Source organism: Alligator mississippiensis, chromosome 6 (genome assembly GCF_030867095.1).
Source record: "Alligator mississippiensis isolate rAllMis1 chromosome 6, rAllMis1, whole genome shotgun sequence".
Classification (NCBI taxonomy): domain Eukaryota; kingdom Metazoa; phylum Chordata; order Crocodylia; family Alligatoridae; genus Alligator; species Alligator mississippiensis.
The window spans coordinates 63,644,715-63,672,088 of NC_081829.1; the positions used below are offsets into that span (position 1 = coordinate 63,644,715).

General features: G+C 39.9%; 1 protein-coding gene across 3 annotated transcripts in view; it reads left to right on the forward strand.

The window, feature by feature from the left end:
* Positions 1-27,374, forward strand: part of PCDH15 (protocadherin related 15) — a 1,303,618-nt gene that overhangs the window by 1,048,171 nt on the left and 228,073 nt on the right. For all 3 annotated transcript variants that reach the window (XM_059729933.1, XM_059729932.1, XM_019484297.2), the window contains 2 exons: positions 9,693-9,809; positions 26,388-26,528. In XM_059729933.1, coding sequence (XP_059585916.1) covers positions 9,693-9,809; positions 26,388-26,528 — 258 coding nt within the window. The remainder of the gene's footprint in view (positions 1-9,692; positions 9,810-26,387; positions 26,529-27,374) is intronic.

Sequence of the window (27,374 nt, forward strand, 5' to 3'; positions counted from 1 at the left end):
CCACAACCACACCCTCCCCACACACAATCATACACCCCACAAACACCGCACCTGGCCACACTGTCCCCCACATGCACCCCACCACACACTCCCCCATGTGCCTCTGTGGGGAGCCTCACTCACTGCTATGCATGCACACCCTGCCACACCCCCTCCCCACAGCTCCCCATGCACACCCCACCTCCACAGATTCCCCCAGCCACCCTTCTCCTTCACACACCCCACAAACCTAGTAATCATTTTTACCTGGCAAGAAATAACAATATCCACCCCCACACACATCCACACATCCCCAGAAGCCCACATACCCACCCATATTCACACACCCCCACACCATCCTCCACACCCCATATACACATACATCCACACACGCACACACCCACAGGCTCCCACAAACCCCATATCATCCCCTCCATACCCCTCACCCCTGCACACTCCTCTACAATAAACAAGAATAAGACTTAATTTTGAGCTATTATGCAATCACCTCTATATACACCACACAAACACAAACAAATCAGGACAAAAATATTTTTAAAAATAAAATTAGAATATGTTATTGTCAATGTTTGACTTTTAGTCTATTTTTTTCCCAGTTCCAAGATGGCAAACTCCCTTCTCAAAAGAAGTACTTCTGGGGGCAAAGGGAGGGACTTCCAGCAGCAAAGGTCAGGGTTAGGGGGTAGGATGTCCAGTCCCAAGATGGCAACCAGAAGGCAGGGCACCTGTCAAGGGGCCGTGCTGCCCTTGCGGCCCTTGAAAGCTTGCCAAAACTCATTAAGTGCCCCTCCACCTGAAATCATTGCCTGCCTCTGCCTTAAGTGGTCCCCCAGCCACAAATTCAGTCAATTAATGGCATGAAAAAAAAGGAATAAGCTACAAAGTGATTCCACAAAATGTGAAATTACTTTTTATCTGCTTCCTATCATGTAAGTAATTGTGTCCAGGGGGCCCTGTGGGTGTGAGCCACATCAACTGATTGGAGCTCCCATCTGGAGGGTCCATGTGCACTCCCAACCCTGGGAACACCCAGCTAACAGAGCTTCCAGCTGTGTGGGGGGTGGGGGAGGGGGAGTCCTATGCAGCCCCACAGATGGGAGATTGCAGCAACTGCAGACCCCCAGCTGTAGGAATGCATGAAACTCCCCTGCACCTGGGAGATCACAGCACCTGTGGTCTCCCTGCCATGGTGAACTCAGAGGGCCCCCATAGCCTGGAGCCTGGGTCAGCTGATGGGGCTTCCAGCTGTGGGAGCACATGGGCTCCCAGTCCCACAGGTTTCCAACCAGGGGAACTTGCTTCTTGCCAGTGCAGGGGGAGCCCAGGATTGCTCTCTCCCTGTGCAGGCAGTAAGAAGCATTGGGATCTAATATACGATCCACAAAATTGTGCCTCCTGCCATGCATGTCTGACATTGCAGGAAGCACAACTGTGTGGATCATGCATTGGATCCCATTACATCATTACCTTCATGTGTCAAGGAATCCTCATGTTCATTTCTGAAAAATGCCACAGCTTTAACAAGGGGCATAAAGAATGCCCTCTTTGAGAACAGTGCATGTCTTGGTGATTCGAACACTATCCAGGAAGCTGTGAGACATGGGCTTAAATATGCCCAGAGGAAAAAACTGAACCTAGGTTTCCTTCTGGTCAAATATCATAACCACTAGCCTATATGTAAAAGAAATGGGAAACACCACCACCTTCATTTTAAAATATATGGTGCTTGTATTTGCATTTTGTGAGAAACCTAGTCTCTTCAGTGCGTGTTTGATGTATTCTGAAAATGAGTCTCCTAGGGGATTTATGTGGAGGAGAACCAGGCTTTTGAGTCGCAATTGGATATTGGCATAGGGGGAGGTGCTGAGCTGCTCAGCCCTGTGAAAATAATGACAGTTCTGGGCGTGTGCAGAAACATACCTCTAATTGTCTAGGCATTTTTCAAGTAGAACAAAAAGGTGCCTGGAAAAAGCTAGTCACTTCTGCTTGAGTGGCAACTGATTGCAAATACAGTGCTAATGCTGAATAATCATCTAGGACTTAAACACGCAACTCATGTCATATCCAATGTTAGGTGCCTATAGTGATTTTAGGATGTCACTTTCAGTAAAGGCATAAACTACTGGTTCTTTTTTAATGCATTCCATTTAAAATTCATTCATACTTGTGTTCATCATTCTGCAACCCTTGCAGTCTGAAAGGCTTTTTCTGTCCTGGTGTATGAAAAAGATAGGACAATTCTTTAAATGCCCTTCCATCCATGAGGACTTGGAGAAGGCAATTAAGCAGGATGGTTGGGGCAGAGAGGCATCAGTTTGTCTCATGGGTATGCAGGAAGCAGTGGAGATTTAAAAAGCAGTTGACATTTTTGTATCTGAAAAAAGATATAAGCCCTGTCCTTCATGCCTGAGCCTGGATTCCTGGATTAGCAACCAAGGTAATTGTTGGTGTTCCCTGGAAGCAGGTGTCCAGTGCAAATATCCATCCCATGGGAGTCCAATTCCCTGATTAACCAAATTTGGTAGTAGACTTAGGGGGTGGCATCTCCTGAAGAAGGTGGTGAATAGGGTAGAGCTTCTAACTGTGGTACAGTAAGGAGACAACCCTTGTTTCCAGGCCTTTACTGTGATATAAGGAGAGGACACAGAAATTTGCAGTGGGTTGGAGGCCAGCTCTGGAGTAGAGTGAAAGCAGTTCTTCAGTAGGTGAAAATGATTAGGAAAGTAACCTTATATTTTTCCTGTAGTTCCAGGGCAATTCATGAAGGAACAGTTAAGGACTTTTTAAAATAATCTCTCTTACATTGCTTCAGCATCTGTATCCCTGCCTTATTCCTATCTTTTGCCTTTTCTCCCTTTATTGAGCACTACAAGATGGTAGCCTCATATTCCCTGCCCAAATCATTTTTGCTGCTGTCTCCATTTCCCTACAGCCAAGTCCATGTTGTTTCTTTATGCTCAACCTAACATCCTGTGGTGATCCCCTTGCTAGCTGAGAGATATAAAAAAAAAAGGTAGCAACACAAAATGCGATTGAGAGAACAGAGTAGAAATGAGGAGATGGGATGGGTGAGGGATTGCTTCCATTCCTTCTTGATACAGAAGCTGTCATCAAATAATCAAACAAACCAACCAGCACTCTCACATCACAATCAATAATTAAATATATTGTTATTTCTTGGCATGTTTTATGCAGTGAAGTTTGTAATTTAGCCTCTCCTTTCTAACAGTACAAATATTAGTCACCAAATAATATTTAACATCTGCTCTTTTGAAAAAAAGTGACATCTCAGCATGTCACATTTGTTGCAAGAGAAATACAGTTACAAGAAGCACTGACAACTATATACATCAAACATAATTTTGAAGGCTACAACTAGATGAATTAGTATTGTCCAGTCAGGAGTTTGGACTTGTTGTGTGTCAGACTTTGATCTGGCCAATTTCCTGATGCTTTTTGAAGGAAACAAGATTACAAATCTTTTTACTGGTGTCTGCAAAGGCACAGCCCCGAACAGTGAGAAATTCTGTTCTGGATTTTATTTCACCAAAATGCAATCCAGGGTATAATCCAAATTAATGAACCTCAAAAATTCCAAAGATTCGCTTTGAAAGAAAAACATACTGTGTGCTTGTTAAAACTACTAAAGGCTGTAAATTTTACAAGGAGAGGTGGGGGGCATCTCTGAAGTTGGTGAGGTTTCTAGTACTGTGCACTTCTGGTTCAGTCAGAAACTTTTACTGGACCTTTGCCATTCATGTTTCTGGTACTGGCTGAAATTGAACTGCAGAGACCTAGAAAATGAAAGTTCACGAGGAAAAACTGAACTGTTCCATTGGACACTGCCTTCTGGTTCTTCCTTGTGATTTTTTCCAATCCCCTCACCCTTCAAATAAGAAGATTAAGCTGGGCTTGATTTCAGGTTTAGGTCCAGTTTTAATTTATTTGAATTATTTTGTCCTTTTAATTATATGTTTCTGGGGAGCTGCAGTGAAAAAGTAGTTGTAGGGGACATCTGGAATGCCAAAATTAATCAGTGCTATTCCACTATAAGCCCCAATTTCTTCTGTCTTTTATAAAACTTCAGTGTAAAGAAGCAAAAGGGAATGTCCTAACCAGTTCAGAAATAGCAGAATATACCTATACCAGTCAACTTTTAATACTTGGTGTAAAAAAAAAAAAAAAAAAAAATGTAGTAGATGACATGCAAAAGCACCCTAGAAAAAGTTATGGAATCAAAATAGCCACAGGGCTGCTTTAACTTACATAAGGGTCTAGGTTCAGATGAAGATAATGCAAAAGTTGGCTTCCTCTCCAAAGTCTTGGCACTGAACAATGCCAAATGTCCAACAAAAAAAGAAAGAAACTTGGGCAGGAGAACATTATTATTTTTCCTAATTAGATCTGAAAAGACGCAAACAAAATTTAGATGACCAGGATATAATTTCAAGTCACAAAGATACAATCTCTATGGCTGGGGACAGACATTACGGTACACATAACCTGGTTTAAGTGATCAGAAACTGGTTTAAACCTGTAACAGAATGGATATTCAATGCACATAAACCAGTTTGAAAATGGCTGAAACCAGCGTTCCCTCTAAGCTGTGTGGTGTGCGTGGCATGAGCACACCTGCATGGCTGTGCACACCACGCAGCTTAGAGGGAATGCTGGCTGAAACCGGTTTGAGATAAACCTGGTTGAATGTATCAGACTTAACTGATTTGGCTCAACCCAGTTTATGCAATGTCTGTCCCAGACCCCATGCTGGTTTAAGATGAACCAGACACCCCCAGCATCCCGGCATGCTCTCTGAGCTGGGTGGGGCTCTCTGCTCCACAGCAGGGCTGGCCCCTCCCCTCTGCTTCCTGGTTGCAGCTCTGGCCCAGACTGCAGGCATCTGCCTGCTCCCCTCCTCCCCTTCCTGTCCCCTCTGCCTTACAAACACCTCAGCACTAGTTAGGAGACCACCTGCTGGCTAAGGTCCATGCTGTGGCAGGATAAAGGCAGAATCAGTAGGTATCTGGTAATGTCCCTTTGTTTTCTTAATGGGATGATAAACACTGTTATCAATTCCCTGCTGGGGGGGGGCACCCCCTCCCCCTTTATCAAAGCATCCTGCTGGGGCCTGGCCACCCTCCCCTCAGCTCAGCATTGCAGGGAAGGGAAGGCTGCTCTAGTGCTCGCCGGCCTCTAGCCTGAGCCACTGCAGGCATGTGCCTGCATTTCTTCAGTCCAGAGAGAATGTCTGTTCAGTTGGAAACTGGTTCAACCTAGGCAGGTTAGACTAATCTGCAAAGATGGAAAAATTCAGGCTCAGGCTTTTTGAATGTCTATCTATCTATCCCTAGCCTATAGGCTCTAGTGAGCTAGATGAAAAATGCATCTTTTCAAATATGAATTGGAAATAAATACAGGAGTCTCCTATCATAGTATCAAAGGTAATGGTATTACAATTCCTGAATATTGTTTCAGCAGTTTAATTAGATAGATAGAATTTGAATTTCAGGCTGTAAGATGAAAAAGTATAACTTAATGGCTGAAATTCTGTCCCAAATCTATAACCTGTATAAAACAGTTTATAAAAGTAGCAGACCTTGAATTTTGTGAGAGATCTGATGATGAAAGTTATCTTCCAAAATGATGAAGATGTTCTGTCCTCTCTTCAGAAAGCACCTTTATTTGAAATTTTGACCTTCTCACCCCCATTGTCACTTGTAATCTCATTCATATTCACTAAACAAGAGACAAATACACAGTGAATACAGAAATGACTTGTGTTTGCATTCAGTGGATGACTGTCTTGATCTTTTTGCAAAGAGTAATTTACATTAATATAATTAATGTTTCTTCGTCTTTCCTTAACCATGAATGCGACTGCCAGTAAAGAATAAGAATATTAATGAAATTAGGTTGCATAAATACATAGAGTGAAAAAGATTAAGTAACACATTACATTTCACAAAATATTTTTCCCATAACAGTTAGTTATAACTGCACTTAGAATCAGGGAATTATTATTGATATTGTTGTAATTATTATTAGTTTAAATCACAGAGGTAAAAGTAAGTCAGTCTGTCTCATTTTTCATTTTTCCATTTTAACAAAATGTATTGTTAAAGTCAGGTCCTAACTCAGAAGATGGTATTCTGAAGAAATTATGTAGTTTCAGTAAGATACAAGTTCCCCAAGTGAGTGGGTATAAAGAAGCATTTTTTTAAAAGATTTAGTTTTACTTAGTCTTGAATATTTTTCAGCAAAATAAAGTAATAAATGAAAAAAACTTCATTAATATAACTTGAACACATTGAAATTCAGTACAAAACAAGGGTGTGAAACCTAAAGCTTGGGACTTCTGACAAATTAGACTCATTAAACATCTGAATCCTGATTAAAGCTCACACACAAGTGGACCAGTTTCAAAACTGTTAAAGACCTACTAGCTTCCACTTAAATTGTTAGGAAACTGTAGGATTAGAAGACTTAACTTTAGGATCCTCTGAAAATTTTGCTGCATGGTACAAATAATTATTTATCTATATTTTTAATAGCCTAACAAGACATATTTTAAGAGCCTAGCAAGTCATATTTAATAGCCATGACAACAACAAACAATTGATTGTCCTACATTTCAAAAAAGAGCTTGCCATTTTGCACACAATTTCAGGAACAACTCTTGTGCTTATGCCTAGTTTATGATTAGATTCCAAACTGCTCTGTAATATTAGAGGGAGAACTGAGGCTTAACTAAAAATTAAGACTTTTGCATTGGACTGGACAACTTACTACCACAGCAGGGTTTGTGCATGCAGTTGAAAGAGCTGAGCTTAAAATTAATCTTTGTCCATTGAATTTCCCATCAATTTACAATATGATGACATACTCTGGGCGTCCTCACATATTTTCCATTATCTTATGGACCTTTACTAGCATGGTTAAGAACAGTGCTCCTCAATGTGGGGACTGCAAGCATATATCAGAGTCATGGCCATCCCACCTTCTTATAATGATAAATGGGAAAGGAATCCCAGTGTTGGATTTGGGTTGTAATGTGGAAAATATTGAGAACCAGAGATATAACAATATAATGAAAAAATATATATCACACTATATAGTGAAAAACATCAACTATAAAATATTTTTTAAGTACATTGGTCATTTATTCTGTCAGTTAGTATCTGTAGCTGCTTTGTTTGCATTTACCAAAATATGTGAGAATATCAACTTTAAATCCTGTACCTTTTTCCATTTGGATGGAGGATGACTGGAGTCCAACTGTAATAGCTTACAAGTGGTTGCTTTGAAACCTCATAGTTTTCTGACCAGTCATATGCATCTCCAAGGATAAGTGCTTTGGGAAATCCCAGCCAGAGTGTTTAATTATTTTGAAAATTTGATTTTCAGAAATATGATTTATTTATAAAAATTAGTCTTTGAATTTAAATAATTAGATGAAGCAAATTGTGCAACTTGCAAATAAGTCAATTTAAGACTTAACAACTAAAATATGTCAAATAAATCAATCAAATTAAATATTTTATTCTATTTTAATTTTAATTTCTCATAAATGTATTTACCTGCATGCAAATGACTAAATTAAATTGCGATTGACTAAAAGGCTGAACTTTTTAATTTTATTTCAATGATCTGATTATGTTTTAAAATCTTTAGACAAAAAACAGGTCTAAAACCTAGAGAAAATCAGTTGTTGGAATTATGTACAATTTCCATAGATGATAATGATAATGTCTTCATTCTGTAATGCCTTGTTGTTTAGTACTAAGCAAGGATTTCTTAGGGTGATATCTTTTATTGGACTGACTGCATAGTTGGGACAGAGTTAGACAAACTTTCAAATGCAAGACATTCTTCATCAGTACTACTACCTCTTTTGAAAAGTTGAATATAATGCAGCTGTTTTTGCTGGTTTATGAGATATAGGTAATTGTTTTTATAGGATCTATTTTGTTCCCTCATAGTGAAGTATTCTCTCTAGTACAACCAAATCAGTGCATACCAGCAAAGTGAAGAACTGTAACAGTAGTACTGTACAGCAATCAATTTGCACCATTTCATTGCACAAATTTATCATGTGGTTTTATCCAATAAGTGGCACCTATTCTTCTTTAATAGCAGTCATCTACTCTATATTAAAAAAAAAAAAAGTAAGTAAAATAAATAAATGCATGGCTGCTTTTCTTTGTGGATTAATGAAGATGCTCCTTTCTACTGTGTATGTTTTAGAACATCTTGATCCTTTTTTATTTTTTCTGCACTTTTTTAGAAACCAGAGAAGATGAACTCTGGTACCCAGAATTTACAAAAATGAGTAAATCTTTTTTTTATTAGGATTTGAATATGAAAATAATATATGGATGAATCAGAAAACAAAAGATTACAAGAAAACTATAAACCACAGTTTTTAGTGTGTGTGTATGCGTGTGCATGTGCGTGTGTGTGTGTGTGCATGGATGTATGTGAACAAGTGTTCATATTACCTGACTTAAGTTTCGTGGCTTGCTTCCAACCAACCTAAACCTGAGTCAGGTTGTGCCACATGCAGGCATTTGTATCAGCAGCCCGAGATAAGTAAGTTGGTGGGAGTGAGGGGCTAAGGGGATTGTGGAGTCTGGTAGTTCCAGGGTTGGTAGGTCTGTGGGAGAGAGGGCTGCAGCAAGCGGATGGCCTTTTCCAGTTCCCAGGCTTTGCAGGCATTAGTTAGGCCAGGTTAACACATCTTCAGTCTGTTTAACCCAGGCTGATCTGACATTAATTCACTTCTGAGGTGAACTAACTGTAGATCAGGTGCACCATTTTAGGTTGATTTAAGCCCTATGAAAGCTTTCACACTTAGCCATTTAGTTTGCTCTAAACTTGGTTAGGGCAATCTGAATGTAAAGCTTGTACCTTGTTTGTGTGTTAATTTTATGTGCTGCTAAACATGCAGTAGATTATATCCTGAGGAAATTTATCCACCAAAAACTCATTTCAGGTTAAGGTCCATTATTAAGATAGATGGTTGTTTTTATGAATGTGTGAAAGGAAGATCCCAAATGGATATGATTCTTGATGGGGCAGTTGATACTAGTCTTTTGTCTAGGTACAGTTGCATAGTATTATTGTATAATTTTCTTTTTGCTTCCTTCCTCTCTGAAGTTTACCTCTGCTTAGAAAATACAGGTCAAATAAAAATGTCTCATTGGTAAAACATGCCTTAGTATAAAAAAGTACAATCTTAAGCCAACATAATTTCTTTATAGTAAAATAATAATCTATTTTCATCCTTTTTGTCACATATAAAAGAGCAACTAACATTTTCAGGAAACAGAATGCTCATCCAATGTAGCAAATTAACAAAAAAATATTGTGGAACATTGCTCGAGAAGCAACTTGTCATGAGAATCTCTTGAGTCCCTAGAAGCTTTATTTATTTGGGTGGCAGACTGTTTTCTAAAGCAGAATTACTTTCTGTTGATCTCTCATACATTAATATTGTATTGAAAATTTGGCATCTTCCTCTTGGGTGCCAGTCTTTTGTGATAGTAATAGAATTGAAAGTACAGAGAGGCTGACAGTGGTAAATGGGTTCTCTAATGGGAAAGGAGTGAGTGGGTATAGTTTGAAAGAACAATTGTGTATGTGTCCATAATCTCATTTAACTTCTGAACTAAACTCTTAATTATGTTTTGCAGGATATGAATGATTACTCCCCAGTATTTAGTAAAGCTCTCTACAGAGGAATGGTTGCTCCAGATGCAGTCAAGGGCACTGTTATCGCTACTGTTTCAGCTGAGGATCAAGATCCTCCGGTAAGCAAAAAGGTTCTATTAATACACTTGCACCTAAGAGGGAAAAATCTTTAACCCTTGTAAGTGACCTAACCCTCTCAACAACGGAGGTGATTATTATGAGTTTCACACAGCCGTAGTTCACATACATTTTTATGCCAGCTTGTCCTTTGTCATCATAGATGTAGGCTGTATTTCAAATGATTATTCCTGAAGCTGGAAAATCAACTATACAGCTTCTTTTTTACAAGAAAATTTCATAAAGGCTTCAGAGAGCAGATGATAAACAGGACTAGGCAGGAAGCAAGACCATGACTGTCTGAATTTGGAGCAGCTCTAAGGCCTGTAAAGAAAACAAAATGGAAGTTTGCAAGGTTGTCATTTCCTTGATGTGCAGTTATTGTGTTTCCAACCTAAGAGACACAGGAGTGTTTTACAAAACAGCATGACTCATTAATAGATATTATTGGACATGCAGTATTTGAATGGTGTGGGGTTGATTTGTAGATAAAATGTATTGCTGCCACTGGCTTTTATCACCATTTTCTAATGAAGCATTTGATTGACAGTATTCTCCATAATTTTTTTTTTTACTTATTAGCTGTCCTGAATGGAAATATCTATTTTTGTAATTGAAATTGATGAACATTGGTGACCAAATGGTACACTGAGGACAATAAAGGCAAAGATGTTTTGAAGACAGTTTAATTTTAATAGTTAATTTTTGGACTATTAAGGGGAAGAGGAGAGCAAACCATAATTCCTCAGGAAATGGTGTTCTGAGAGTGTGTGTTGAATATAAAAAGTGAATGGTAATGTTTCAACAAAGCTTTTAAAAAGATTAGCTATAGCAGTACGTAATGATTTAAAAATGAGAAAAATTGAAATTCTATGGCTGTATTTATTTCAGTCATATTGTGAATGCATCCTGGTCATTCAATCCTTTTGTTAAAATGTTCTAATAGATAATTGGTTTAAATCAGCACAGCATCATTGCAGTCAATTGAAATAAACAAATGTATATGAAGATATGGCTCATTCTATAAGAACTATTAAGAGAGTAATACAAATATTCAAGTCAATAATATCAATAATTTTTAATTTATTATTCATTGTAACTATAAATTATTTAGTGAATTTCATAACTGGTTTTGGCAACATACAGAACATAAGGAAAAACAGGCTCAATGGGCTCCTATACACGTGCAGGGAGCCTGCTCCAATGTGCAGTTAATTGAATATGCTGGAGCATGGACATGAATGTGCTCCAGCAGCCTCCAGTATCACATGTATCAGCATCCCTGTGCTGAAAAATAGCAGCAGGGCACTTTAAAGTTCATTCAATGAGCTTTAGTTCAAAGCACGCCACCGCCATTTTTCTGCGTGGGGACTTTTAGTTAGCACGGCTCTCAGAGCTGCAATAATTAAAGTGTTCCCTCATGCCTCCCAGAACACATGTATTATATGCCCAGTCTGTCCTCCTACACATAAAACTTCCATCTGCCATCATTGTGTAGGGGGGTTGAAGAGGGGATGTATCATCTTGGCTATTCCCAAATGCTTGGGAGACATAGACAAAGGACTTAAGTAAGAAAAACTGCCTCAACCACCAACTCTTCAGTGCCTGATTCCCAGAGGGGAGTCAAAACAAATAAGAGCAGAGACTTTTTGTACAATGCATGGGGTAAAATAAACATCTCAAAATAGAATTGCAAACATTGAGCACACTCAGCAGAGAGCATCTTAAACTCAGCCTACATATGCTGGAGCAGGAAATCCAACAAGAAAAACCTAGTTGGGGAGGGTTTTAAATCTGTCCTTCCATTACCATAGTGAGGGCTTGGGGAGGTATCTTCATCCATTTGAGAGACAGCCCTGAACCCTTTCCTTAAAGTAGGTATCTACATCTCAGTGGTCAAAGAATAGAGCAAGGTTCACTTTAATAAAATTGCCTATTAGTTTAAGCCCCCATCCTGGCTATTGGAAATTCAAGTTCAAATAACTTCACTGCTTCAGGCGGTTTGAACTCTCCTCTCCTACCTTCTTAAAGAATGTAAATTATGTAAGAAAATTGTGCTGTCCGTAAATCACAAAGCAAAATCAGCTCCACAAAAGCATGGAGCTATTGAAGCTCCATGGTTGGAAAACAAGCTGGACTCACTATTTACATCCAGAAAGAGCACAGCAGCGCCACCTGGTGGCTGAACAGGAATACAATACCCCAGAGATACCTCTTCTCAGGACTTTGTGGCTCATTCTCTAATCCCCTCTTCTCCCCCCCTCCCCCTCACCGCAGTGTTGCTTCCCATCTACCTAAAACACTTGGATCACAGGTTGGCAGACAGTGACCTTTCTTTGGGAGGGGTAGGTCTATGTTGGGATGGCGGGGATTGAAGCTTGGTTGGGAGAATGTCATGGTGCAGGGTACAATCAGGGATATATGGATATGGGGGTTTGAGATGGGGACAGCATAGCGTAAAAAGATTGCTGCAGTCAAGAGGGGTTAAGAATAGGGGTATGCGAAGTGGGCCATATTCAGTTCAGATTCAGATTCAACCCAAATCGGGGACAGTGATTCTATTTGTTAACTGTCCCAGATTCAATTCATCCAAATCCAAATCTGAAGATTCAATGCTGATTCAGAGAATCAGCAATTCAGACATAGACACAGTTTTAAAAAAATTTTCTACATACCTCGAGGTACCAATGCGGCTCATGAATGCTGAGATGCTGGGGTGGATAACGAGTGCGGGAGGGAGGGGGGGCCCTCCATCTGCTTGGTGGCGAACCTAGAAGTACTTCCAGTCCACTTTTGGGTCCTCTGGGGATTGCTCTGGGGGACCCCCTCCTCATGCCCTCCCAGCTCAGCAATTGGCCACGGGGGTGCCTCCCCAGACCCAGAAGGCACCAGTCACTGAGTCGGGGGGGCAGGGGGAGGACCCACTGCACACTCTCCGGCAGACCTGTAAGTAGACCAGAAGTGCTTTTGGTCCAGTTCTGGGTCTGCTGCCAAGCACATTGGGGCACTCCCCATGGTCCTGTGGGATGCTCCATGTGCCCCAGCATCACAGCATTCACAAGCTGCTTGCTAACTACAGGTATGTAAGAAAAACATTTAAAGCTGTGTCTATGTCCAAATCACCAAATCTTTCTGAATCTCTCCAAATCATGCTGGAGGATTCTGATTCAATTCAGAGAAATTAAAGGGTCCTCTGATTCAATTCAGATTCAGAGATTTGGCCTGAACCATATATCAGGTACTGAAGCTTTGCACAGCCATAGTTACCAATCCAAGATGTGTGTGTGTGTATGTGTGTGTGTGTATATATATATATATATATAATTTTTTTTTTTTTTTTTTTTTACATATAATCTCCATATCTGTTTTATTATAGTTTGAACCTGGTACTTGTCCAGTTTCTGGCAGAAGGGTTACATTTACATTATGTAAAACATATGTCAGTAAAGAAGTTTAGTTTTCAGTAAAAATGTTGCAGGTTGTCAGCAAAATATTTGTTTTGGGTTGACAACTGAATGTAAGTTTCATAAGACCAGAGAGTAAACAAAGGGGAACATGATCAGCAGCAAACAGGAAGGGTCCTATTCCTCCCAGCAGCACCTGGGGTTACAAGGAACAGTGGTCAGAAGCTGCTGGAGAATAGGTTCAGGTTAGAGATTAGGAGGCACTATTTCACTGCTAGGGTGGCTAGGATCTGGAACCAACTTCCTAGGGAAGTGGCCCTCGCTCCTACCTTGGGTAAATTCAAAAAGAGGTTGGATGAACACCTTCCTAGGGTCATGTGATTCCAGCATGTGCTCCGGCCAGTGGCGGGGGGTCAGACTAGATGATCTATTTAGGTCCCTTCTGACCCCTAACTACTATGAAACTATGAAATGACTCTATTCAGATGATTAGAATACATGGCTAAGAGGGGAGGCCTGTGTTCTTGTTCCTGACCTAGGACTGCTTAAAAGCATCTTTGGATAAGAAATATAAACAGTTAGAAGTCTGTGGAAACCAAATTAATAATTGCAGTACTGGAATATAGATTCATGCCTCCCTCCTTCCTTCCCCACAACCTGCTTCCTTTTTCTGAACCTATTAATCATGTTCTTGACATAATTTCAACAGCAGATGCAGAGGCCTAACCCAGTCTTTCCTTAAAGCTGGGGGTGGTAGAGAATATGATCTAAGAAGCCTGGAAACCATCAATGCTTCCTAGGCTATAACCTCTAAACTATTCTAGAAAAGATCATCATGAGTGTTATCACCCATCCCCCATTTTAAAAGGTAGAGGATGAATCATCTGTACCCAGAAAGACAATTTGAGTGCCAGAAATTGGGAGGTGGGAAGTTAGTGAGCTAACTCAGGTCAAAAGACCTGAGAAAGGGTATACCTCTCTTGCCAATATTTCCTTATGACTAGTTTAGACCTCCATGACTTAATTCTCCCCATGCATTGCACAAGAAACAGATACCTAACTTCAGTTTCTGAATTCTAATATGGTACCTGGGAACATGCTTGCTTATGTTAACTAGAGTCTGTCTTTGCAGTTCAGAAATTAAATGCAATTAATACATTGGAAAACTGGAAGTAAATTAGGGGAATTATTTGAGTTGGGCTGACATTAACGGGGTGACATTAACCGTGGATTTCCAAAGTGCTTTGCAAGTGTATAAAGTACAACTGGGGAGCATGATCAGATATTTCCAGGTGGTTATTCTGCTCAGAGTAGAATGTATAGCCATGACAGATAAAGATCTTAATCTTCAGAAGTGCTGTTTTATTTTTTTTCTTCTAAAATGATATAGATTAAATAAACCTTGCTTTTTAGGAACTCATCAGTAAATTCCCATACTTTTCATTCTATGTAACTCAATTTATATAACTCATAAGATGAATGGTTTAATTGGGGTACAGAGTGTAGTTCCAGAAAATTTCATTATGTCAAACTGTTGCTTAAACTACTAAACCATTTGTGTTGTGGAAAGCATTACTATAATTACTAATTGATACAAAGTTGTAGCAAGAAATGCCTTAGCCACTAGCCAGTAATCTAAATGCTTCAAAGAAGCTATTCCTTTAGGGTTTTTTTTTTCAACTTTAAGCTGTGGGTTTCAAAGTGTTTAAAACATCTTGGCTGTTAGAAACAAGAGATTTCTAAATGGAACCTGGTCACCGTGTGCTTGTGCAAAGATTCAAGGAGATGCATATTAATTTCCGAAGAGCCACATGTGGCTCCAGAGCCGCAGGTTGGCCACCCCTAGTTTAGAGCCTAATTTCAGATTTAATGCAACAAAAAAGATAAAACACTTGGGAAGGATAAGGATAGGAATAATAGAAAGGAATATTATGGTAATAAGTTTATGCATTTATTCAGCAAAGTCCTCTACGCCAGCAGAAATTGTTTCTAATTTCTAAATAATGGTTTAAAAAATCTGGATAAAATAGGTCTTTGATTCATTTTTTTAAGCAATGCAACAAAAGTGATTCTTGGGCATTGATTTAAGATCCCAGTCCTGGAAGTGACTTACCACACATTTACCTCTAAGTATATGAATTGACCCATTGTAGTAGGACTGTTACTGGCTGTCCTGCCTTTTGTTGAAATATTTTGCTAGATCAGGACTGAATTAAAGGGAATATTATAAGGTGATATACTATCATACTTCACAAAAGGTTTTCCATGTGTAGGGTACAATTGGGAGAAAAATAAGGGCAAATAAGGTGTCAGGTCTGAGCCAAAAGGGCAAAAATCCATGTAAATAGATACACATGAGAGGGAGTAGAAGATATGAGGATTTGGAGAATGGAGACTTGAATGCAGCTGAGAGATTAAAAAATAGGATAGGCGTATTATATACATAATTTTAGCAGATTAGTTTTGTATGGATTGCAATGGGGCAATGCTTGTATTAGGGAGGCTGGAGTGAAGTGGCTGTAATAGTTAGGAAGGGATGTGTTAATGCCCTATACAAAAACAGTTGCCATTTGGGCAGAAAGAAAAGCCAGTTCACAGAAATATCAAGCAAAAAATCCTTTGGTTTTAGACAGTCTTTGTGAAGGAGATAGAGATGTCAAAGATGATTCCTGAGGTTACATATTAAAGTGACAGATCATTGTGATATTGTCAGCAAAGGCAAACCAAAGAAATAAAGATATTTTCAGAGGAAAAGTTTCTATCATGGTTAACATATTTGGTTTGGGGATGTTGCATTCATACTATACGCAATACTATACCATTACACTTTCTTCTGCTCGCTTTTTCACTGAAGCACAGGCCAGAGTTATGTTTGTTCATCACTTTATGGAAAGCACCAGAGAGTTAAACCTAATGGTTTTTGTTTGTAAAATCTTGATAACATTGTTAATGGCTCCTGTTAGACCCTGACTCCATGTGGTGCCCAACGACTAGGGAGATGACGGTCCAATCCCTCATAGATCCTGTTACTCATTAGCCAGAGCAGAGCAAGGAACAAAGACCAGCACACATTGCTCACTACAGCTTTATTCAGAATGGAGACAGCTTCGGGCAAGGGGCCCTCATAGACATACAGCCTGTGAACGAGGGGACCTGCCCCGAACAGTAGTTTTTTCCAACATTTATACACCTTGGTTCATACTTATCAACATTTACTCCGCCTATATCCCTCCTCTGGTTCCACCCATTTCTCCTCCCATTTCAAGCTCCTCCTCTGTTTACTGTTTGCTTCCTTAGCATGGTATTGCCTATGCATTCCATTCATTTACATGCCTGTGTGCTAAGAGCGCATGCATGAGACTTTGACCTCCACTTCTTTCGGTCACTTGTGGTTTCTTGTTTGTTCTTTCTAGTTTTCTTGCTGACTTCAACACCATCTCCAAGGCCATACTTCTGCTTTGTCTCCTAGCAATAGCCATTGGTCTGTACCTTATTTTTACACAACACATCATGCACTTTGCACCCTATATTATGTTAAGAATCCGCTTACTTAAGCATTAGCAAAGTTAGTTACTTTTAATATATCATCCAGCCTTGCGACCAGCAGCTTTTACTGACACAGGAAAAAAAAAACAACTTTTATTCAGCTGCATACCCAGCACTCCCCAAAATCCACATATTGTTACCCTAATAGCTCTCAGTAGACTTTTGAAAAAGAGAATACCATGCAGGTCCTTAAAATACAATTTTTGGTGCACACTAAACATGAGAAAACACTTTGTAAATATTATTTGGGCTGTAACAAGTAATTTTTGAACAAATGGCATTTAAGACTAAGGGTATGATCAAACAAAGCAATTGTATTGAATTAAAAAGGAAGAGAGGGGGGAACTTAGTGCTTATGAACATGCATCATCTGATCTACAGTTTTGTCTGCCCATCTTATCCCATGGTTAGAGGAAGCTAATTAACATAGTTTACCCCAGAAGGAAACAACTGCTAAATTACTGTGATTTAACTTCCACCTACTGAAGGACAGAATAGACTCATAGAGCAGATGCAACAAATCATTTTAATGTCCATCTCCCTCCCTTAACTCAGTATAATTGTTTTGTCTCTCCATGTTCTAAATCTACCATTGCTCCTCATACAGGCTTCCATATGCTTTTGCTGTTATACAGGTTTAAATATTGGATTTCAAGATAGTACATTTATATACTTTATACAACACACATACACAAACATTTTCCTCTGACTCCTTTGAGCAGTGATTTTTAAGTTTCTAAATTATGATGTTTCAGTCTAGATTGTTTGCGTAACCTGTGCTCTTCAGAACTAGAATTGAAAAGCAACATCCCATTGCTTCAAACTCCTGTCAGTAAATGGACAGAATGGAAGTGAAGTGATCTTCTGGCCCTGAGGGGTTCCCTGCACCCCCAGGAGTGGGAAGATTACCACAAAGGGATACTTCAGCCCCAGCGGTGCATGGGACACTCCCATGGCTGGGAGCCAGTCAACTAGGGTGCTGGAGTCTATTAGCCTAATTATTGCTGATGCAGGGCAAGCCCAGGATCAGGCTCCCCCTGCACTGGCAGTACAGCACAATGGGATCTAATGCAATCCAACAATCACACCTCCTGCCATGCACATGTGCCATGGCAGGAGGCACAGTTGTGTGAATTGTGCATTACATCCCATAGGGCCTTTGCCTGGATGTTTAGAGGGGGCCTTAAATTTATATCAAGGCTTATCCTGACCTTTTTATTTAGTTCATTTCAAGAGGCCAAAAGCAAGAGCCAAACCCTGTGGCATATGTGGACAAAACATTTGTTAAGTCTAAGTAACTATGCGTACTAATCTTTTCTTTCCTGTTGCCACTGGTATGAGTCTCTACAGATTATTCCCTAAGGTCACAGAGCAGACAGGCTCAACACATAAAACAGGTTCCCACCTTCAAAATGCAGTGTGTCAAAACCTGTTTGTGGTGTTTTGCTGAGACTTGGGATAGGGGAAAGTTTTCTTTAAACTTGACCTGCTTCTTACACTTCACAACATTTGCAAAAACACATTTTAAAAGAGTGTATTTACTAGTGTGGTCCAAACAGTGGTTGAAAAGAGTTTTCTTAGGCCTTTGGCAGGGAGCTACCTGTGAATATGTTTAGCATATCTGTACAGAAGGCTTTACACACATTCAAGGACACCTTTGTTCATCTCTAGAAAGAAACCCTTTTTCCCCCTTTACTGCAGAGAACTCATGTTTTATTGAAGTGGTTTGGTGCCACTGAAGGATGCCAGGTAATTATGTCCATTTTCTCAAAATGTTTAAGTCTCCAAATAGTGATTCAGTAACTGTCTATTAGCAGGGGGCATAATTGAACTATAAAACTACAATCAACCTCTTGCATAATTTGCTAGTTTTATTTATTATAAGTAAATATTTCCCAGACAGGCTATGGGGTGTTATTATTCCCCTTGATGTATGTACCTATACTACATAAGTTATCAATGCAGAAGCTGGAATGATCCATTTCCACACACTATCCCACTTCTTTTTTATGTACTAATTTTTTTATACTGTGCTGATTTAGAGCATCATCAGAAGCAGAGATTGTACTGTAATTTTAAAAGTCATACTACCTTTTGATCTTAGGTCCAGAATATGTTGATTATGGGCTTATCTAGTGGAGTAATAAGCAGAGAGCTTGTTCTCAGCTGAAGCTGTTTAGTGAAATCATCAGCAATCATTCTTATATTAATTTATAGAAAAACAGTGAAAGATAAAATGCTTATGAACATTTAATTCAGGAGGAAAACCTTTCAAACAGTCAGAGTTTGATCTTTACAAACACATGATTAAAACTAGATTTGATTGTGTACATGGAAGTTTTGTATAATAGGGACCGTGCTTTATGGTTATCTCCTAAAATATTTCCCCTTCTGGTTTTAAGCATTTGTATAATTGACGTTCTGAATGTAGCACTGTTAAGATAAGATGGAACTAGTCTTGCAAATCCTTAATCACATGATCAGGAATTTGCTGGGTCATATGGTATTGATGTAGACAGACAAAATGTTTATATCAGTTTTAATTATATGTGTTTACCTTGGTGGACCAGTGTAACTCTTTGTCTGTTCCAGTATCAATGCAAATGGAGTTAAATCATTTTTCACTTAAATCGTAGTAACATTATAGTGTTTTATATTCACTTGTACCAGGACAAGTAAAAATGTTGTATTAATCCAGCTGACACTCTCCCACACCTTTCCTGGTCTTAAAAAAATGGTATCTCTTTGGTGTCTGCTCATAGTCTTAGTCATTGAGTTGACTAGTCATAAGTAAAGGGGGAAAAATTAAGTGTTAGAAGTGAACACATATATTACAGTTTCTTACCACTTCAGGGCATTTCTTTAACCTCTTGTCTCAACTGTAGTTAGTGCAAATGCCCATATGGCTTCTCTGGTGTGACAGTGGAACATTCAGCATTTAAGAAGTAAGATTTAGCAAAAAGGTGTCAGGGGCAAATGACATAGCTTCCCTCCACACTGTTCTGTAAAGCCAGGTGGCCCAATTTAAAGGGTAAACTATTCCAAGAGATATACTGCCTTTCTAAATTCCCTAGTTGGGTCATATAGCTCTGCACCCCCTTCATCCCTACTCTCATTCAGGCCAGTAGCTCAATGTCACAGCAGTTTGTTCTACTGAAGTTCATTTGCCAATTTTATCTAACTCTGACAAAGATTAATTACATTTTTTGCGCTAAAAAAATTAAGTTTATTTTCGAAAAACATCAGTAAAATGTTCACAATTTAGTTGTGGGCCATTTTGTAGTCTAAAACTGTGTTTCAAAATGTGAGATTTTACAGCTTTGCATGTTCTTGTGCAAAACCTGATTTTCAGATGAGTTCTTTTGTAATTTGATTTTTTTCCCCCTAAAAAATAGGACTGTTTCATAGAGAAAGTGGGAGAAGCCCAGGACAGTTTCAGGTTCTGTTGCAAATATTTTGCACAGCCCTCTATCATTTTTTACTTTTCTTGTATCACTTTCAAACTGTGCACTAAATTACATGTTGGTAATACAGAAATCCTTCCCTTTTAAAATAGGTTTAATTGTGAGCTTTAATTAATATAATTTTGCCTCAGTTCAAGTCAGTAGTGACTCTAAATCAAACCAAATGATAACCTATGGTAATCTTACTCTTCAGTGGGCATTTAATGTGCCACAAACAGCTTCATTACCATTAGCTCAATCCCAAACTCCTTTCTCAAAGTTCCCACTGGAGATAATAGGAGTTTTGCCTGCACATGGAACATGGGTTCATAACCTGTGGCAGTAGAAATGGTGCATACTATGGATGGGCCAAAAAACTCAGAAATAATAAGTAACAGATTCCAATATTGTATCTGAGGTTAAGGGTGTAAGTATGGTTGTTCCTGCCCCACATGCTGCTTTCTTTGTGGTTTAATGGAGAAGTTTATCTAAAGTATGACTGAGTCCTCTTATATACCTGCATAAAGTAATGTATAATGGCATGCATAATGTAAACACATTTATAACTTATTCAATCATTCATTTGTGGTTTGCTTAATTACACTGGTGCCAATAAATAAATAAATAAATAAATCTTGATTTATTTGTTTTCAGAAGTGAAAAAAAGCCACTGTGGTAACTGTATCAGAAACAATAACCTCATCCCAGGTTTTTTTGTAGTTGATAAATTACCTAATATGTTGACTGCTGACACTGGATTTTAGGGACCCAGCCTTTATACCTTTGTTCCAGGTGGGCACAACCCTGATACCGACCACAACACCTGCCAGTTGATAATAAGTGAATTTATTGATACAGAACAATAACAAAAAAGCAACAATACAAACAATACAAACAGTCAAGCAATCCTAGGGCTGTCATCAGAGTCAAAGTATATCTGGTCATGATGCAGGCTCCACTCTGAATCTATGAATCTATGAATCTCTCTCTTAGGTGTCAGCAGTCTGGAGGTAGGATGCCGAGGCCTACATCCAATGTTCCCTCTAAGGAGCAGTGGCCTGTGAATGTGCCACCTTGGTCTGTGAGCACACCGCCTCTGTCTGGCGTGGGACACTTACCAAAGGGGGCTGGAGGGTGGGGGCTGGGGTCAGAGGCTGGAGCTGGGGGCCGGATGCTAGGTAGGGGCCAGAGGCTGGAGCTGGAAGCCGGGAGCCAGGGGCTGGGGCCGGGGGCTAGTGTCTGGGGCCAGGGGCTGGAGCTGGGAGCCAGTGGATGGAGGCTGGGGCTGGGGGCCAGGAGCCGGGGGCCAGAGGCTGGAGCCAGGTGCCAGGGGCTGGCGCCTGGCATGGGCTCCGCTGGCTCTGGGGAAGTGCTCCACCTCCCCGCATCAGGACCAGGGAGTGGAGCACTTCCCTGGAGCTGGCGGAGCCCATGCCAGCCCACCACCCCAGCCTCGCCTCACCTCAGGAAGGAGCCACTGCCTGCCCCAGTGAGGCTCCACCAGCTCTAGGACACTACTCCGCTTCCCAGCCCTGATACTACATACCTCTTTGCTCCCTGAGGCAATGTGGGGGAGTGGAGCAGTGTCCCAGAGCCAGCAGAGCCTCACTGGGGCAGGCAGTGGCTTCCCCCGAGGTGAGGCAAGGCACGGATGGAGGCTGGGGTGGGGGGCTGGGCCGGGCTCTGCCAGCTCTGGGGAAGTGCTGCACTCCCCGGCCCAGATGCAGGGGAGTGGAGCACTTCCCCAGAGCTGGCAGAGCTGGCGCCATGCTCCTGCCCCACCTCTCCTGGTGCACAGCCTTGAAAAAGCTGTGCATGGCCACACTTTTAGTTGTGCGCGGCTGTGCACACGCGCACCTTAGAGGGAACCTTGCCTACAGCCCCGCTTCAGTGGGGTGCATGAGATGGGCTGCTGGTATGTGCCCTCTGTCCATGTCAGCCTTGGGGACCCTTCCCAGGGAACAGGGATGGGGACCCTTCTCAAGGAAGAGACAGAGGGACAGCAAGGACAGACAGGGAAGGACCCTCTTTGTTAATCTCAAGTCTCTGCTGTTGTAGTCTCCTTCCCCCTTGATGACTCGTAATGACTCTTCATCCATGACTATCTCTGGTTGGTTGTATCTTTGTTGTCACATGTCCATATAGCCTTCTGGGCTTTCTCCTAATTTGGTAAGTTCCCCCAAAAACAGGACTTAGGCGCCCTGCTCTCTAAGGCCTTGTTGCTGGTGTCACTTATCTTGTGTTATGGGACACACTTCTTTGGTCCCCAGGCTGTGTGTCCTTGTTGTGTTAGACGACCTGTCTGCCTTGAAGGCTGTGATCTCATCTTATGGCATGCCTCCCTCAATTCTCAGACTGTGTCCATCCATTGGTCTTGTGCTTGACAGCTCATTTGCTTTCGGGCCATGAGAAACTGTGTGTACATCTCCCAAGCTCTTTAGAAATCCATTTAACCCCTGCTGCTCATCTTGACCCCTTATAATTCATAAATCTATACCTATAAGCCAATTCCCAAAAAACAGGCCTTTAAATACCATTTCTAAGCCAACATCAACATTTAACTATAAGAGGTTTTATTCTTACAGACAAAACTATTTTGAACATAATTATATGCATTTGGATTAGTAATTTATTGTTAATTATGAGTTGAGAAAAAATTACTAAATTAGGCTTCCTCCTGAGATTAAATGTGTAATCGTCTGGGTATGCTATCATCTCACCGAAATTCCTTATGTTTCAAGGATCTGAACATCTTTAAAAATGGTATCCAATCAACTGCATTAATCAAGTTCTCTCTTACGTTACTTTTTGTAAGGCTTAGAATTATGCCCTTTAGACTTAACTTTGAATCTGAAGGAGAGGAGATGCCTTGCACTCTCCCTGGAGGATGTACAAGGAAAGAGAACAATTCCCTCAGCTTCTGCCTTCTGTTAATAAACCCCTTTAGTTATTTCATTTTGCTTTCCCTTACATGCAAAGTAGCCTTTTCACCTCCTTTAGTGTCCAATGAACTATCTAGAGCAGGGCTTATGCAAAAATTGTGATATAGGCTTTGTTTGTTTATGCTCTCCCTGCTTCTTGTTCAATGTCAATAAAATGTATTCTAATTGCATAAAAGACTTCTGTCTATTAGTAAAATTGTATTGCCTTTTCCACCTATGCTTGATGCATATTTCACTTCGAGAGAATTTATTATTGTATTTATTGCTAGTTAAAGGATGGTATACTGCATAGCATACTTGACCAAAAGCAGCAAAACTATTTCATATTAGGTTAGTCAACACAATAGAAAGATACTCATCTTTGTAATGAAACTTTTACTGAAAACTGTTTTTGATGTTTTGCCTTAAGTACAAAATAAATAATCGAATTGAATCAAAGACTATTTAGGAAATAACTCAGAATATCTCACTTACATTTGTGAATTGTTTAGGCCTCTATGAAATTGGGTCATGCAGAGTTTGAATTATCCAAAAATGCCTGCAAGCTTCAATGCAAAACAAGCTTTATTTCAGCTTTATCCTACACTTACTTACTCCTTGCTGTTACTGACTTTCCTTTGTATAGTCTCTCAGCATGAGAGACTGTACATCAGTTATGTTCATACTGATTTAACTTTTTTTACTGAGACATAACTTTATATCAACATTGAAAATAGCTGTGTGGTGTTTGGGAATGTGGGATCTCCGAATACCTAATTAGTATTCAGTGGCCAATAAAGGGGATATTTTCCTTTTAGAAAGACTTGACAGTATTGTACTTGTAATATTTGCACTTGCAATATTTAGGGTTCTAGGTAGTGTGTAGATTCATCAGGTCATTGAGGTTTTTTTTTTCTATTCCATCTATTTTGAAGTACCCCACTAATGGGGCTTACCTTCTTCAGCATGAGTCAGGAAGGAATAGCATGAGGTTTGGTAGTTCACTGTAAAAAAGATCTTTTGTCATTGAGGATAGCTGCCTGTGTTTTTGTTGTATTTTGTGCCCTTAGATATTATTTTTAATATGTTGCTGACAAGATATTTGGTATTGGCCTTCCTGAAACCCTTATCACACTTATTCTATAACAACATGATGCGAAGCGGGTGACTGTGTTTGCCTGCTTGTATCCTTTAATAGTGCATTTGTTGTTTCCCATTATTATTAATTTTAGTCATACATGTTAGGTTGCTGAGAAAGTGCAAGAAAACTCAGGGCCTTATTGTACTATTTTATAGATAAAAGTAAGAGATCCTTCTGTCTCAGGAACTTAACAAACTTAAAAATCTAGACGAAAGATGAGGGAAAGGAAGTATGTTTACTGTTTTTACAAGAAAAGAAAAAAAATTGCTAGTTCTACATAATAAGTATCTCTAACCAAAAAAGGAGCATATCTGCTTACTAGTGGCAAAGAAGATAAGTAAGTAAAGTAAATGATAGATGGATTATTATGAGCATAAAGTGGTATTATTTCTATGTCAATGGGCAAAAAGCAGGAAAAACTATAAATTCAATGGGGAAAATGTTTTTAAAATTATCTCGCTTAAATTCAGAAAACTCCCTAATTAGTAGGGATGTGCAAATCAGGCCCTATTTGATTTAGATTTGGATTTGACCTGAATCAGGGACACTGATTCCATTCATTGATTCAGATCACTGTCCCTGATTCAATTTGTCTGAATCCAAATCTGAAGATTCGATCCTGATTTGGAGAATCAGTGATTGAGACATAGACACAGCTTCAAGATGTTTTTTCTACATACCTAAAGGTATCAGCATGGCTCATGAACACTACAATGCTGGGGTGCATGGAGTGTCCCACAGGAGTGCAGGGGGGGAGTCTTCCACATGCTTGGCGGTGAACCTGAAAGTGGACTGGAAGTACTTCCAGTGTATTTCCAGGTCCACTGGGGAGCATGATGGGGGGTTCCCCTCACAACCCCCAGCTCAGTGATTGGCCATGAGAGGACCCTGGATGCCCGCCCAGACCCAGGAGGCACCAGTCGCAAAGCTGGAGGGGCCTGGGACCCCCAGCATGCTCCCTGGCAGTCCCAAAAGTGGACCAGAAATACTTCTGGTCCACTTCTTGGTGTGCTGCCGAGTGCACTGGGAAGTCCTCCATGCTTCTGTGGAACACTTGATGCACCCCAGCACTGCAGCATTCATGAGCCACCTGCTACCTAGAAGTATGTAGAAAAAACATTTAAAGCTATGTCTATCTCCGAATCTTTCTGAATCTCTCCAAATTGATTCGGAGGGTTCCATTTCAATTTGGAAAGATTAAACGGTCCTCTGATTTGATTTGGATTTGAAGATTGTCACCAAATTGGGCTGAATCTTCACTGAATCAAGTCAGGGACTGAACCTTTGCACAGTCCTACTAATTAGCATAATAGGAAAAAGTTTGACTTAAAGTATAAATATTGTACATGCTACTCAAGGGTATTCAAGATTCTGCAAGGCTGTGAAGAGGTCATCAGCAACCACCTTTTTTCAGCCACCTCTTTCCACCACTGTTATTCCCAGCTGGTTAACAAATGCAATTTCTAAACACCCCTGAGAATAAGTTGTTCTGCATTCTTATGCTTAATCTAGAACTTCATTGATCATAAGGGTCAGCAAAACTTATAAGAAACCCATGTATTCATGTAATGTGGGGCCAACTGTTGTCTAAATAGTTTTGTAGACTTTGGGTAGTTAAAAGTTGTTCCTGAAAAGTTATGAGGGGTGATAAATGGAATGATAACAAGATTATAATGGATACATAAGTAAATTATAAAGTAAATTATATTTTACATAAACTAGTATTCATTATGTTAATACAGATTAATCAGATAAATTAACTTCTATTAGAACATACTATTTAATTTGTTAATATGAATACATAATTTGCCCAGAGTACTGGGGATGAAAAAATAAAGTTATAACATTCTGGTGATTTTTACTTTTCCATGATTCTTTTCTGATTTTCTGTTTAATTTGGATTTTTTCTGGTAGGTGCCCTGGTCATATGTCCATATTCTTTGACACATGCAGAGATAAACATTCTATAAACAGTCCTTAGTCCTTTGCTAGATTCTAACCCTAACTACTCAATAATACCTGAAAGAGGATTCTGCCTGTTTCTATTATTAGAAAAAGTTATATAAGGAAAGATTGTTTAAATCATATTTCCTGTTTCAGTTATAAATGTGCATTTGCTTTACAGGGTACACCAGCAAGTCGAGTCAGATACAAAGTAGATGTTGTCAAGTTTCCTTACAGTGCCAGCATATTTGATGTAGAGGAAGATTCAGGGCGCATAGTAACCCGAGTAAACCTGAATGAAGAACCCAGTACAGTATTTAAGGTATGAATATCATCAGATGCATATGTATTCATTGATAGAAGTGCTAGAAGATTTACACGTTTTCATGTACATAGAAATAGTTATGCTGAAGATTTTGTTTTTTTTATTATTTCTTTAAATAAAATTATGTCCAGAATGAGTAAAACAATTGATCTCATTGTGGTTTACTAACTCTGAGTGCTTGCAGACATTAACCCCCCCCCCACCCCATGCTTTACCTTAAACTCAGTATGTTCCTTTGCCAAACCCTGCACATGTCCAGAAGAGGCAGTTCATTACAGGAGACCCTCGCCATTCATAGGGGATATGTTCTAGAGATCCCCACAAATGGAGAAATCCGCAAATACTGTACTGTGTTCATGAATGGCACGTACCCCTGGCGACTGGGTGTGGGGGCACGGCTGCACTGGCGGTGACAGGAGTGCAGAGGCAGAAGCCCAGCAGCAGCAAGCGTGGAGCTCCTGCAGACACTGCTGGCACTGTAACAAAGTGTCATCATGCTGCACTGCAAATATTCGAAACTGCAATTTCCAAATTTGCGAATAGCAAGGGTTTCCTGTACTTCAACCCAGTTTGCCCAATGTCTGTAAAGATCAGGCACTTTAGTAGGGCCCTTTTTGTGCTTTTATCCAATAGATGATTGAACCAGCTTTAGCTAAAAGCACCAAAAAGCCCCACTGAAGCACCTGATATTTATAGGTGCCGCTGAGCCGGGTTGGAGTAACATGCTACTTCTTTTGGTAAAGCACTTTTTTTAACATCTGCAAGCAGCCAACTGTGTTTCAGTATATGAGACTCAAACACCAAATCCTTATTGTTTGTTCTTAGCAAAATTTGTGAGAGCTA